Raw genomic sequence first — 15,543 nt, 5'->3', positions numbered from 1 at the left:
TCTCTCTCTCTCTCTCTCTCTCTCTCTCTCATCTTTTTCTCCTTCAACGTATCTATGTCTGTCTCACTTGATGTGCACCGCCCCCACTCCTCGCCCCCCCTTTTTTCTGTCTCTGTCTCTCTTGTCTTCTTCGATTCCTTCCGCTCTCTCCATGTTTTTATGTTACCTTTACATCTCATTTACTGATCGTTTTACTTCAGTATATATTTATGCTGTCTTCCTTGTCTAGTTATCATTTGGCTCGAGCGCAAGCGCTCGCGTGTAGGATTATAAAGTGAAGGAGGATGGAAAATGAGAGGATGTGGAGTGGGGTTGGGAGGGGAGGGGGGTGGGGGTGGCGGGAGCGAGAGCTGATTTGTGTTGTGCTTGTTGAGGTGGGGTTGGGGGTCGACGGTTGTTGCAGGAAATAATGTCAGAATAATGCTTTCGTTGATATCTCTGTCATGTACTAAGCAACATTTCGTGTTTATCCTCTGTCACAGGAACAACAACAACAACCAGCACAGCAACGAAGCAAGCCTTGGGAGCTGTTGTTGTGTTCAGTCCGTGGACCTCACGGCCCTTTTCTGTACTGCTGACACTGAAAGCAAGGCGAGGTTAAACGACCTTCTTCCACTCCTACAGGGGCTGAACAGTGTGCCGAGCCTTGGACCATACTGTGTGTTGTTTATTCGTGAATAAAAAAAAAAAGTCCATCAAAACTCACCACCCACGCCCCAACCCCCATCAGAACGCCAGAAGAATAATTTTGACTTAGCCCTCTTCAGACAGGCAGGACGGAACACCCACCCCACCCCACCCCCACCCCCACCCCCACCCCCTTGCCCGTAGGAAAGCCAGAAGAATAATTTTGACTTTACCCACTTCGATCAGGCAGGACCCCTTCCCACCTCGGAACGCCAGTCAGGACGTCAACACCCTCAGAACTGACTCCTTTTGTTCTGACAGCCAGGACCGACCTCCCACCCTGAAGACGTCCAAAGTCTCGCCCCTTCGAACAACGCGACCGTCACCGAATTAAGCACTAAGCTCTGAACAACTGAACGTTTCGGACGCCGTACAATAGGCCGTTCAACTCAAAAACAACTGCCTGGTCCCCGTCAGCCAACGTAATAAAAAAAAGAAAGAAAATATTAATTTACTGGATTTATAAAGTCAACAGATAACAGAGGAGACGCGAACAACAACAACAGCAATATTAGACGATAATTATTGGAACTGTAGTATCTATAGGAAGAGTGCGTCAAACTCGAGACTGGTGCTGATTGATTTTTTCCCGCCGAAACTTACTGCCGCTCGGTGATTGATTTGGTAACTTTCACTACACAGCTTTGCCAGGAATACAGTATTCTTCTTCCACCGTAGCTTTGTAGAGCCTTGGACGGACGAGGAAGTTAATCCTTTTTTTTCACAACCTACACCAGCATCATCAAATATACTGGAAGGAAGGAAACAAACAAACAAAACAAAAACAAAAGAACAAACGACAGCAAAACCATGGCCACCCCTCACTCTTCCCACCACCATCACCACCCTACACCAACCCTTACCCCCACCATCCCCAACCCCAACAACCCACCCACCCTGCGCTACGGGAACTGGACGGTGTTGACCAACCAGTCAACGGCCTCGGCAGCAGCAGGAGGGGCAGCACCCGGGGTGGCTGGCGGGGGGATGGTAGCAGTGGACGGGTCAGGAGCAGGAGGAGGGGTAGGTGGAGGACCCCCGCAGCCTCTGTACTGGGACAACTTCACGGAGAACTGCCAGCTCTTCTGCAAGGCGGAGGCCTGCAGCCTGGAGGAGCTGCGCGCCTGCGTGCACGAGTACATCTACCCGACGCCCATGGAGTGGCTCTTCATCACCCTGCACTCGGTCATCTTCACGGTCGGGGTGCTGGGCAACTTCCTCGTCTGCTTCGTGGTGCTGCGCAGCCGCCACATGCAGAGCGTCACCAACCTGTTCATCGTCAACCTGGCCGTGGCCGACTTCATCGTGCTCATCTTCTCCTCGCCGCCCAGCGTCCTGCAGACGGTGACCGAGACGTGGTTCCTGGGCGAGGCCATGTGCAAGGTGGCGCACCTCATTCAGGTCAGATTCCGTCTGCTTTCTTGTTTTGTTTGATGGGTTTTTTTTGTTTTGTTTTGTTTTGTTTATTTGTTTGTTTGTTGTTGTTTTTGTTTTGTGTGTGTGTGTGTTTGTTTGTTAGGAGGGGTCGGAGTTTTGTTTTGGGGTTGGGTAAGGAAGGAAGACAGAGAGAGAGAGAGACAGAGACAGACAGAGAGACAGACAGACGGTGAGGCCATGTGCAAGGTGGCCCACCTCATCCAGGTCAGAATCCGTCTGTTTTGGGATGGGTTGTTGTTCGAGTTGTTGTTGTTGTTGTTTGGTGTGTTTTTTGAGGGGGGGTGTGGGTGGTATTGTTTTGGCTTGGGTTGGGTCAGGAAGGAAGAGAGAGAGTGGGAGAGAGAGACACACAGAGAGAGAGACCATGTGCAAGGTGGCCCACCTCATCCAGGTCAGAATCAGTCGTTTTAGGTTGTTGTTTACTTTGTGTGTGTGTGTGTGTGTGTGTGTGTGTGTGTGTGTGTGTTGTTGTTGTTGTTGTTGTTGTTGTAGTTGTTGTTGTTGTTGTCGTCTTTTTTTTTCTTTTTTTTTAATTGCGTGGTGGAGGGGTCGGGGTTTTGTTTTGGGGGTGGGTCACAGAGAGAGATAGACAGAGAAACAGACAGAGACAAACAAACAGACAGACAGACGATGAGGCCATGTGCAAGTGGCCCACCTCATCCAGGTCAGAATCCGTCTGTTTTGGGATGGGTTGATGTTGTTGTTTGGTGGGTTTTTTGAGGGGTGTATGGAGAATGGAGGGTATTGTTTTGGGTTGGGTTGGGCTGGGTCATGAAGAGAGAGAGAGAGGGAGAGAGAGAGAGAGAGAGAGAATGAATACAGGTAGAAGAAAAAGTGATGAAGAATGAGGTAGGGGTGTGAGTGCATTCGTAACTGCAATTTGTCGACAACATGATATCCGGGGTGGTGGAGGTAGGGGTGGTGGTGGTGGGAGGGGGGTAGTTTTGCAAACAAAATGAAACAAACAAAACGATGATGAACAATTTCTAGAAGACGTAGTGATAGCGTGATGGGAGAAATGAGTTTTAAGGAACCGTGGCTGAGAAATGAGCTTTTTTTGTTATTGTAGTAGTTGTTGTATATTTGTGGGGTTTTTTTTCACATATTTTTTTAAAGCAAGAAATGAATTCTTAAAGAAATTCTAAGGAAGAATGAGAAAGCAATATGGGTGTAGCTGGTGTGATTAGGAGAGGGAAAGAAAAACATTGTGTAGAAATTGAGTGAGGACAAAGCACCAAAAAGAGACGAGATTGAAAAGGGTGGGTAAAGGGGTGGTAGGGTTAGGGCGAGTTGGGAGGAGGGGGTGCGGTCAACGATAGGATGATTATTAGAAGGGCACCGAGACGGAGAGACCTGAACTGATATTCTTACGAAAGGTACAAACTAAAGGTATTGACTCGAAGTTGTGTACCTTGCAAATGGAGAGTTACCACAACTCTTTATTGTTAATCATTGAGAGATATAATGTCGTCTCGTGATGGAAGAGTGCGTGCGCGATGAGGTAATGGCGTGTTGTTCATGTCTCAATGGCACAAGAAATCAATGAAATAATGCGATGTTGTTGGAAGAGAAGCTTGGCATGATGGTTAGCTGGTCAGGAGATGAGATGAGTCTGGTAAAGTCCTATTCCAGCGTCCTAAAATCAGGAACCTATTAATTTTTACTGCCAATTTGTGTGCATGTAAGAAACGATACTGCCATAAGTAGATGTTGCAGTAACCCATTTCCAGTTCATTTCTACACCTGTTTTGTCCGTTATTTTACTCAATTTTGATGCTGATCCAGCCACTAAACTAACGTGCCACCATCTTGCTTTTCCGTCTTTGGTCCGTCCCCACAAACAGTGAAATTGGAACCAATAGGTGCAATGATTTAGGACGCTAAAATATGACATTACCGATGAGTCTTCATGTCAGATACAATCGAGGGAAGACAAAGTATATACATACCAAGAATAATGATAATGATGATGATACATTATTGAGATAGTACCTAATCACGTGATTTTGTTCCAAAGTTCCAAAAATGTCTGTCTGTCAGTCTGTTTTTTTTCTCTCTTCTTTTCTCTTTCGTATTGGACTCTGTGTGTGTGTGTGTGTGTGTGTGTGTGTGTGTGTGTGTGCGCGTGTGTGTGTACGTGCGTGCCCGACGCGTATTATGCATGTGCGGTGTCGCTCGATCCTTCGGAGGATCAGGATGTAGAGATACAACACTGGGCACAAATCAGTAACATAATTTGAGGGTTTATATTTCCTGATTCAACCGGAGCAAAAGAACTGTATAATCAACATCACAGGTTTTCAATGAGAGAGAGAGGGGGGGGGACCTGTAGTGGTGGGAAAGAAAATAGTGGAAAGAAGGGAAATACAGGAAAGGTGGAAGAAACATTGAATAGAGAGAAGATAGAAAGAAGAAAACAGAATGAATGGATGAAATTTATATGGGAATGGAACCGGGGTTTCATATGGAATCGTGTTTTTTTGTGTGTGTATTTTCCCCCCGAGTTTTCCATGTGCTGTCGTAAGGTAATGAGATATAATGGGTCATATGCTGCTGTTTTTATTAGTTTATTTTTCTCACAAATTACTCATCTCTCCGGCAAGAAAGTGATGCTTGAGTAGGGACACAATCTGAGAGACAGACAGACAGACAGAGAGACAGAGAGAGACAGAGAGAGAGACAAAGAGACAATGACAAATATCCTAATTGTGAAGGTCATCACCCATACACAAATTTACATACATAGCCACTCTCTCTCTCTCTCTCTCTCTCTCGCTCTCTCTCTCTCCGTAGATGGGTGTTCACAGACACGTCTCTATGGGGTATCCAAGAGTCCTTCTCGATGTTTCAAGGCATAGTAGATGTACATGGCCAGCTTTCTGTTACGTTCGATGATTTCCAATGATAATATATTATCTTCATCAGGTTGTGCTGTATTGCAACAGTTTTTCGAGATAATTTACTCTTACATTCTGATATACTGGACGTACAAACAGAAAGTGGTCTTCGTTCTCCTGTATTCCAGGGCAAAAAGGGCAATCGTGACTGACGGTTTGGTACCGCTTACCGAAATCTAATCAAACAGTCTCTAAACTTTTCTTTTTAATTGTAATGCCGTTTATGTATTTTCGACAGACAGAGGGAGAGAGAGACAGACAGACAGACAGACAGACAAATTGAGACACAGAGAGAGAGAGATGGGGAAAGAGGCACCCTAGAAATGCTTTCAGCGACCAGGAATGAAAAGCAGATGATTGACCGTACGTGGATTGACCGTAACTTAAAGCAAGAGTGACTGGGTCCCTCCCTCTCTCTGTGGGACAGAAGGAAATGCAGAGGACTTGGCCCGACCTGATCAAACCGAAGCATTCAATTGCCCTGTCATCCCCTGGGCGTAATGGGACTCTCACAGGGCAGTTGCGTGACGTGACCTTGGTAAATGCGCTTCACGCGTGCTCTGTGCAAATGAGTAAATGGCGGTTTCCATGCCAGGTATCAGATGGATGGGATTCCGAACTGTTCCAACGTTCGAACCGTTTACGTAGGAGGACGAAATTGTTTTCCAGGGTCCTTGGCGTGGAGGGAGGGGAAGGGGGTGGATGAAAGGGGAAGGGGGGGTGGGGGGGGTGGGGCTGGTGTGTGTGTGGGTTTTTTGTTTGTTTTTGCTAGTTCTTTCACGTCCAGGTTTGTTACTTGCTTTTGTTCCTAATTTCCTTTTTTTTCCTCTAAAATCTGTCTAGGTTTCTTACGTCTTTGTTCTGTCCATCCCCTTATTTCTTTCCTTTTTTTATCGTCTGCTGTGTTCTTCTCCCCCTTTCTCACCCCACCATCACTTTCTTCTTTTCTTAAGAAAAAAGAACCATGTATATTTTTTTTAATTTCAATATCATTTTGTGTGTGTGTGGATATGTGCGCGTGTATGCGTGCGTAAGCGCGCTCTCGGGTTTGTGCTCGGCACACCACTTGTTTATGTCAATGATCCCAATAACTTTTTCTTTACGCAGCTCACAGACTTTATTTGATGAAAACATTGAGAACCCGACTTCAACTTTTGTAGCTGTTGTTGTTGTCAGTTCACTCAAGCATACAGTCAACCACTCTCATCAAATATTTGTTTGTGTCCCCTCCCCCGCCCTCCCGTCCCCCAACAGTCGTCACATCAGCTTCATGTCTGCTTCGCGCTTCGGTGTAAAGTTATGCTAGCAGCACAGATTGCGAACACACGTGTGTGTATGTTGGGGGGGGGTGGGGGGGGGGGGTGGACAGATAATGAATCCCAAACCCCAGCGGCGCTATCTCCTGTCACGAATCCCCAAGGCGGAGAGGAAGAGAGGAGGTCGTTTAGAGGGGGGATGGGGGTGTGGGGGGTTAGGAGGACGAGGGTGATGGGTATAGAGGTTGGAAGTTGGTCAGGATGGGGATGGGATGGGGATGGGGCATGTGGTGGTGGGGGTTGGGGGATGATGATTAAAGCCTTGGTATCATTGTGCCCTGTCTTGTCCACGTGTTCTGCTAGTATGGTGTGCTGTCGGAAACAGATATGAAATCTTTCAGACTTTAGTCTGAAATGATGATGGTGATAATTATGGTAAGGAGAAGAACAAGAACAAGAACAATGAATCGAAGAGTAAAAAGGACCGCTTCTCTGTCCAAGATGGGTCTGTTGTTGCATCGAGTTTAATGCATTACATGTATGAATATAATAATTAGTCACTTTTTGTTACTTACAACACAGGCTGACTACGAGACAAGGCAAGACAAGACAAGAAGATGCTTTCATGTGCCCCCGTGGGTACAATAGAAACATTATACATCAACATCTTTGACACACGCCATACAAAACAAACGCAACGAGATATGTCAAAACGTGAACAAATTCAAAAGGTCCACACGAGACACATAAAATGATGAACATCTTGTTAGCAAAACATATGATAAGGAACTGAAAGACCATTTCGCTAACAGCAACAGAACATTCCAGTGTTGGACAGCTCATGCTGCTGGACCCAGTGTTGACCAACATCACTGCGCTCTGATGTCAGAGTACGGCAAGCCAAGCCAAACAACGTGGAAAGATGATGAAGGGACTTGATGGAAAGACAAGTAAAGTTGTTTGGTCCCTGGGTAGGTGAGGCATGTAAAAGTGGAGACAGAGAAGAAAGGAAATAGGCACATAAAACGAGGTTGAGGGAAGGGAAGAATTCTCTGGCGGAGACTTTCCATTAGGCAGGGATGCTGTTTGGAACTAAAAAGGCGCCCATGGCATCCCGGTGGTATGGGAAGAGAGAGTGGGTATGTTAAGTTAATTAGTGTGTGTGTGTATGTGTGTGTGTGTGTTAATCGTGTGCATGCTTGTGTGCATGTTCGCTCGCTCATATTCGTGTGTCGTGTGGTTGTTTGTGCTTCTAACTCTGCTCGTCAGTCTCCTAAATAACTTGGAATGTATAATATCGATAGAGAAGAAATACCTTCGTACATTTCATTGTGCATTTTCTTGAACGTCGTTCAACTTTTTTTCCTTCTTTCTTTCAGCAGATGTGGTGTAGCGTACTGTGGATAAGTCCGCACGTTCTAAAGCCCCCTTGACAGAAACTCGGCTGTTTGATTTGACAGAAACCAAGAGAACGTTTCAATGTTGACATCGAGTTCGTTTTGCTCACACGAACAACAAACATCCCGCCTGTTGTTTCTCCTCCCTTCTTTCTGCCCCCCACCCCCCCACTCCCCCAGCCTCCAACTCCCACTCGTCCCAGTTTGTCAGAACGAATAATGAGGTATAAGCTGAAAGTAACAACAACACATCGAACACATTTAAACCCAAGCCATTCAAGTCACACAAATATCAAGCAGATTGAAAATAACAAAAACACATCCAACCCATTTAAACCCAACCCATTCAAATCACACAAATATCATCAAGCAGATTGAAAATAACAAAAACACGTCCAACCCATTTAAACCCAACCCATTCAAATCACACAAATATCAACAAAAACACGTCCAACACATTTAAACCCAACCCATTCAAATCACACAAATATCACCAAGAAGATTGAAAATAACAAAAACACGTCCAACCCATTTAAACCCAACCCATTCAAATCACACAGATACCAAGCATTGCTGTTGACGCCTGTCTCCCTCATACTTAACTCGACACACAATACAAAAAACGTCTCCTCGCAGGTCATACTGAGCGATGTCACCCCGCATCGCCATCGGAGGGCAACTGAAGGATCCGTGTATAAACTCAGTCAATGATTGCTTGAGTGGGCTAGCTGTTGATCAGCTGACAAAGAGTTTGCTTTTCTCGAATATGCACCGAACATTTGATATTGCCTCTTTTTTTTTCTCTTGGTCTGAAGAAGAGGCAAAGCATAAAAATACATGTTTCCTTGCATGACAAGTTGATGTTTTCTTCTGGTCGCTGCCTTTCCCATTTCGTAAATGTGAGGCTGTTAACAGTAACACTTTATGCTGTCAGCATGGTGTTTGGCCTGGAGAGAGAGAGGGGTACCACCTTCCTGTTAGTCAGTATTCGGTGTGATCGAATCTTACGACAAATGCCAAATGCCCCTTGCAAGCCTAGAATTTTGATTAGAGGGAGAGAGACAGACAGACAGAGGCATATACAGAGAAAGCGAGTTAGAGAAAGAAACAGGGACGGAGTGTTTATGAAAACATTTTTGTTGTTTTTATTTAGGAAATACCCTATTTAAGCACGTGCGCTTGAACATCATTTAGCCATTTCCCGAGAATATGTCCAAGAGAATGTTTCTGAGCTGATATGGAATTAGGTTGCACTCATACACATATATGGAATTTGTTGCACTCATACGCATATACGGAATTTGTTTCACTCATACACATACTAACATCATCCCGATGCTGCCCATCTCATGTTTGTTTGATAACTGATACAAATCGGTAGAGAAAAAAAAAAACGATCCGCGCAGATCACGATGGTGCCATCCCACACATTTACAGTTGCCCCTTAGGGGATAAACTTGGAGGAGGATTTTGTGATTAAAATGCAGCAGTGATTCCGTGAGTGTGGTGCCTGCTTTCTGCTCCACTGGCTTTCATTTCCTGAGAGTGTGTGTTGGCTGGCACTGGCAGCAGTGCAGGAATACTGCAACAACATTGCGTGTTTGCCATCAACATGACGTGGGCCCCCCAAGGGAGCGCAGCCTGCGTGTCTTGTTGTAATTCTGAATTATCGGGTTTGAAGGGTCGGAGATCTCCTTGCAGTGTAGTCCAAGCTTGCGTCAACGTTTAGCACAGAGAGAGAGAGGGAGGATTTGGAGGGGGCTGGGAGGGGGGGAGCATAGACAAGCATGGAGAGACAGAGACAGAGACAAAAATAGAGAGAAAAAGAAGAGATCAAGGGAGGGGAAGACAGAGACGCACACACACACACACACGCACGCACGCACGCACGCACGCACGCACACACACACACACACACACACACACACACACACATACCCCCCCCCCCACCCCCCCACACACACACACACAAGACAAGACAATACAAGACACAATTCTTTATTTTCGAGGATAATAGATAAGAACTGGCGCTTTTTTTTTTCCATCCACTCCCCGCCCTGAAACAGAGCTTCCACTACACAATACTACATTATACATATGCCTTTGCATGCACTACACGATGTTACTTAAAATCGTAGCATGCGAACTCTCAGACTGAGAGAGAGAGAGAGAGAGAGATCATTACTAAAATCCATTTATCAACACCCTTAATTTTTTTACCCAGACTATTATCAATTCTTGTAAATGAGCTTTCCATCATATTTCACCATTGACTTCGTCCATAATCTGCTTGCTAATTTTTGTTGTTTTGAGTTTTCAATTTTTCAATTTTGTTCAGGCGTTTTTTGTTTTTTGAGGGGTTTTTTGTTTGTTTTTTGTTGTTTTTTGCTTGTTTGTTTTTTTGTTCGTGTCCCATAATCTCAACCCAAAATTTCGAAAAGTAATTTATCCTGTTTGCTTCACCACATAATTCTCTCCCACAGTTACAATTTATTGTTACTACTGCTGTTTTGCTTCACCACATAATTCTCTACCACAGTTAAAATTGTTACCACTGCTGTTATTACCACAGGGGAAAAATAACTCCATGCAAATGTCAATTATGTGATGCTAATCATCAACACTCGTACATTATTATTGCAAAAGAAGAACTGGAATCGAAGCATTGCAGGCTTATCTGTCGGTGTGTGTCCTCATATGGGAGAATAGGCCAATGCTGGATGCGCAGCACTTCCCACAGGTGTTGCAAGGGGAAACGTCTCCAGAAGTTGAGCCCTGCTTCCTTCGCTCACGCTTCTCTTTAATGACCAGTGTTCTGTTGTTTTTAAACGCCTTTATGCCACTAGAGCACAGCATCCTCCAGAGAGAGCGATCAAGGGCATCAGTTTCCCAGGAAGCGATGTCTATGTCAAAGGCTTTGAGGTTTGTCTTCAAGGTGTCCTTGAAGCACTTGCATCGTCTTCCAAGTTTGCGGTGGCCTTCCTTCAGCTGGCCATACAGTAGCATCTTCGGGATCCTGCTGTCTGTCATGCGGACAACGTGTCCTGTCCAGCGTAGCTGGCACTGGATCAGCAGGCTTTCGATGCTCCTCTCTAGGACCTGGAGGTTGAAGACCCTGTCTTGTCACTTTATGCCGAGGATCTTTAGTAGGCATCTCTGGTGAAACTGCTCAAAATGTTGAATGTGACGGCGATACGTCGTCCATGTTTCACAGCAATACAACAAGATGGTCAGCACAACAGCTCTGTAGGCGTTATATAAGTATCAATATAATCATCATCATCATCATCATCATCATCATGGTCTCTTCCCACAATGAAACATCTACACACATGTCATGTTAATGTCACGCGTATTGTGAAATCCCTCAAGGGGGAATGGGAGACGAGGAGTAGGGGGTGGGGTGGGGGGGAACTGGAGGGTCGGTGATTGAAGTATATTGAGTGTAGCGGGAAAGGCGGAGACCGAAAGATCTATGATTGAAGTATATCTGGAGTGGTGGTGGTGGTTGGGGGAGGGAGGAGGGAACTGAAAGATCCATGATTGAAGTATATCTGGAGGAGGGGGTGTGGGGAATGAAAGATCCGTGATTGAAGTATATCTGGAGGAGGGGGTGGGGGGAATGAAAGATCCGCGATTGAAGTATATCTGGAGGAGGGGGTAGGGGGAATGAAAGATCCATGATTGAAGTATATCTGGAGGAGGGGGTGGGGGGAATGAAAGATCCATGATTGAAGTATATCTGGAGGAGGAGGGACGGGGGTACGGAACTGAAAGACCCGTGATTGAAGTATGTCGGGGATAGTGGTTGGGCTGGTGTTGAGGGGGTGATTGAAGTATGTCGGGGGTCGGGTGTGGGGGGTGGAAGATCTGTGATTAAAGTATGCTAGGAGGCCGGGGAGGGGGTATAAATGAAAGATCCACGATCGAAATATATCGGGGGTGGAGATGGTGTATGGGAGGAGGGAGGGGGGCAAGGGGGGGGCGCTGGCTGAAGGATCCGTGATTGAAGTATGTCGATGATTTTCCGTGAGTGGAGTGTGTGTTCATTTTCTGGTCCACCGCTTTCCATTTCCTAAGTGTGCGTGGTGGTAGTGGTGGTGGTGTGGCATTGCAGCTGTCAGCAGAAGTGCCGTATCTAATAGGGTGTGTATTGCTATCAGCAAGGTGTTTGCCTTTGCCCCAGGGAGGTAGAAAACCTTTCCTGTTAGTCGTTATACCGAGTGTGAAGCGGTCTGACAGCGTGTGAAAAATCTTGCATCTCTAGTTTGTAGAGAGAGAGAGATAGAGTCAGACAGACAGAAGGGAGAGGCAAACAAGAGACAGAAAAAAATAATATGTGACCAAGCCTTTTATGTGTCTTTTTTGTTGGTTTTTCTTTTCTTTTCTTTTTTTTTTTGTCAGGTCTGCGCATTGTACGCAGTTTCTGAACTTCTCATCTTCCGTTTCTTTGATAATCTATTTACTCATGTATTACTTTGTAATAATTTCTTAGTTTGGTTTTTAGAAGAGTTTTATATCCCTTCAACCACTGCATCCTGCGTCTAGGTCATTCATTCACCGCAAGTGTCACTGGTAATCAAGTAAATGAAAAAAAATGGAATCTATCCATTATCACAACGTTGCAGTCAGCAAAACGCTCAACGTGGAAAGAAAGAACATGTTTGATTGTTAATGTCTGTGTGCGTTTGTGTGTGTGTGTGTGTGTGTGTGTTTCTGTGTGTGTGTGTGCATGTGTGTGTGCGCGCGCGCGCGCGTGTGTGTGTGTGTGTGTCCCATCACTGGCACCAGTTCTGTGGCATAACACGTGCGCCACACATCACGACATCTCCATACAAGCCACGTTCGGGTTCGTCAGCAGCAGTCCTAGCGCCTGCGGTCCATTGAGAGCTATCGATAGTTGATCACCAGGTGGTCACACACAAAAAGGACACCCTCCGTTGCTGCTGAGTCTCTTCCGCAGTGCTGAGCAGTGTCTGTTCTGATTCGACAAAGGCTTAACACGACCTATGAAGTAGCCCCCTTACTGGCGATAGTAATCATGTAGTTGCGGAGCCAGACTTGAGTGAGCGTTTTCCCAAGAGTGAAGACCGCCACCACGTCTCTTTAACGATAGTCTATTTCATTCAAGTTCCACTTGCTGTTTTTCTGAAAGAAACAAAAGAATATTGTTAAAATTTAAAGCCTTTGTCTCCACTATACGTATTTCTTTTCGATGAAACTTTGTACACTGATAGGGATTCTTTTTTTTTTCTATTGTAAAGGAAAATGATTGTTAATGTGTTATGCCTGCTTGCTCGTGTGGGCCTTTTTGACATCACTCTTTGTTGCTTAAATACTGTGTGGCAAAGACGTTGATTTCATGTTTCTATGCCCCCACGGGTTAGGTATACATGAAATAAACTGGTTGCCTTGCCTTGCCTTGCCTTGCCTTGCTTTGCCTTGTCTTGCCTTGCCTTACCTTGCCTCTTGCAAACCTGCCGACACCGAGGGCTTTAACAGGAAAGTAGAGCGGGAACCGAAATTCAATGGGACAAGAAAGGCCAGATATATATTTTTTTAAAATGATGATGATAACGATGCTGCTTTCGAGATCATGTTGGCACTGTATGACAAGACTTTACAAGACACTTCCTTTCATAAAATTTCTTGGCGTCAAACAGGAACGACAGGTAGATACATCTGCGGTTTTTTTTTTTGGTTTTTTTTGTTTTTTTTTGTTTTTGCTGGTTGTTGTTGTTTTGTTTTTTTGTTGTTTTTTGTCAAGAAATTTGAGCAATACACCAAAACCCAAAGACACAATCGTGAATTGCATAATCATCGAAACAGGTGTTTTTTGTTTTGTTTTTTGTTTTTGTTTTTAACCCATAGCACACTCGACTCTGGATAGATGGTGGCCATAGACCTAACAATCCCTACGTATGGCAAGGCTCAAATCTGCATCTTCCTTGTCGTTAGATAGTCTGTGATGCTAACCGCTTTGCCACAGCGGCTGACCGTAGGTGCGTATTTATTTTGTCGACAGTATGCTTTTAATAAAAACGAACCTGTAAAAGGAGAACGTTCAGGAGAGGTTTGATGTATGCATTCTAGCGCGAATTTGCTTTCAGGTAATTCTCAACGGTCTTTCTAAGTCCCCACTTTTTTACAGTTGACACACAATTTGTTTAGAGCTGTCATGAAAGGTTTACGGTGAAATGTCCCATAGTCTTCTTTTACGGCAATTAGGACAGTGACTTCATATTCACTGTATCCGCGGCTAATTGACTTCATATTCACTGTATCCACGGCTATGCAACTGGAAGGTGGGGCCCAATACCCCCCACCCCAGGCCCCCTTCATCGCTTTTAACTTTCTCCCAACTAAAGCCGTGAAACCATTCATACAACAATTGTATTGAATGATTGTCAGTCGTGTCCGACTATGACCAGAAGAACAGCAGAGGAGGCAGGTGCTGTCCAAACTATCTGGGCCAGAATTTGATTATGGTAGAGAGTGTCTTGCCCAAGTGACATTCCCACTCTCTCGACCAAGAGGGTTTTTAGGACAGTCGGCGTTGGGATGGTTCCCCAGAGGCCAGCTAGCCACCCCCCCCCCCATCCCCCCCAGGCTGCGGCACTAAGAGCCAGTGCAATCTTGCATCCTAGTTTGAGAGTCACAGTCCTTCACAAAAAGACTAAGATGTAAATGGCTTCCCACAGTGATGGCGAAACCCTTGATCATACAGCTCTCACTTTGCCGTTGACCAGAATGGAGTGGAGAAAATCGGAGTGAAGTGTCTTTCCCAGAGGGGGACACAACACCATATGGAATCCGGGGGTTGGAACTTCGCGATCACTGCTGACCACTGGATCAAAAGAAGCCCAACGCCCAACCCATTCCACAGCGACGCCTTCTAAGAAAACCTGTCATACAAACGCAAAAAAAGGAGAAAAAAAAGAATGAATAATTAAAACAATAATACCACCACCCCAGTATCGCCGAGTGGCTGGGGTTTTTTTTCCTGGTCCAGCGGCAGTTTCCATTTCCTGCGTGTGTGTGTGTGTGTGTGTGTGGCTGTCGAGCAACTACTGTAATAACACACAGGACTTTTCGCTATCAGCACAGAGCTTGCTGGTTTTGGTTGGGCGGGGGTGTGGGGGGTGCCCCCAAGGGAGGCCGAATGTTTCTGTCGAGATCTCCTCTCTTCGCAGTCTGCGCTGTAGCTTTTGAGAGAGAGAGAGGGGGGGGAATGTTTTCATGTTTTTCGGTCATGGGCACATAAGTCAAGGGGGAGCGGGGGAAGGGGGGAGGGTTTTGAACTAATTAACTAAAAATGAATATAAAAAAAAGCAACATAATAAATGAATAGATAAATAAATGGATGAATAAACAAGCAAATAAACAAATAAATATATATCAAATGAATGAATAAAAACGTTAGCTTTCATAAAAGGAAAGAAAAATAACGATTGATAGCGTCTTGTGTGTAATTTTTGTGTTTTTTCTTTTACGAGAGAGAGACACACACAGAGAGAGTTGAGTTGGGGGGGGGGGGGGGGGGGGGGGAAGAGATTTGATCAAACTAAATAGCCCAGCATTTGTCTAATTCGCTGCGTATTCCCCCCCTGTTGTGTATGCCAACTCAAAAGGCGATTATTTTCCACTATTTTCCCCAGCGTGTTTATTTAAAGCGCAGTGCTGAATTGCATTCGATTTCACTTCTTTTAGTTTGTATCGTGTTTGTTTAGGGTGCCATAATAATAAGACGGTTTCTCCGATAAACAAACAGAATTAGAGGAATCACGATTTACAAAATAGGTCAAACACAATCGCAAACATCGGCAGGCAGTTTTTTAGAGCGACATTTTCAGCTTTGTTATTGTAAGC

The 15,543-nt window shown here is 45.2% G+C and overlaps 1 protein-coding gene across 2 annotated transcripts in view; it reads left to right on the top strand.

Annotated features, from left to right (window-relative positions):
* The window catches only part of LOC143295300 (orexin/Hypocretin receptor type 1-like), a 247,922-nt gene that overhangs the window by 77,198 nt on the left and 155,181 nt on the right, over window positions 1-15,543 (top strand). For both annotated transcript variants that reach the window (XM_076606923.1, XM_076606924.1), the window contains exon 3: window positions 483-2,088. In XM_076606923.1, coding sequence (XP_076463038.1) covers window positions 1,498-2,088 — 591 coding nt within the window. In that variant the 5' untranslated portion in view covers window positions 483-1,497. The remainder of the gene's footprint in view (window positions 1-482; window positions 2,089-15,543) is intronic.

The sequence above is a fragment of the Babylonia areolata genome, chromosome 20 (assembly GCF_041734735.1).
Source record: "Babylonia areolata isolate BAREFJ2019XMU chromosome 20, ASM4173473v1, whole genome shotgun sequence".
Lineage (NCBI taxonomy): Eukaryota > Metazoa > Mollusca > Gastropoda > Neogastropoda > Buccinidae > Babylonia > Babylonia areolata.
The sequence above is the reverse complement of the archived record's forward strand: the minus strand, read 5'-3'. Positions and strand labels throughout refer to the sequence as shown.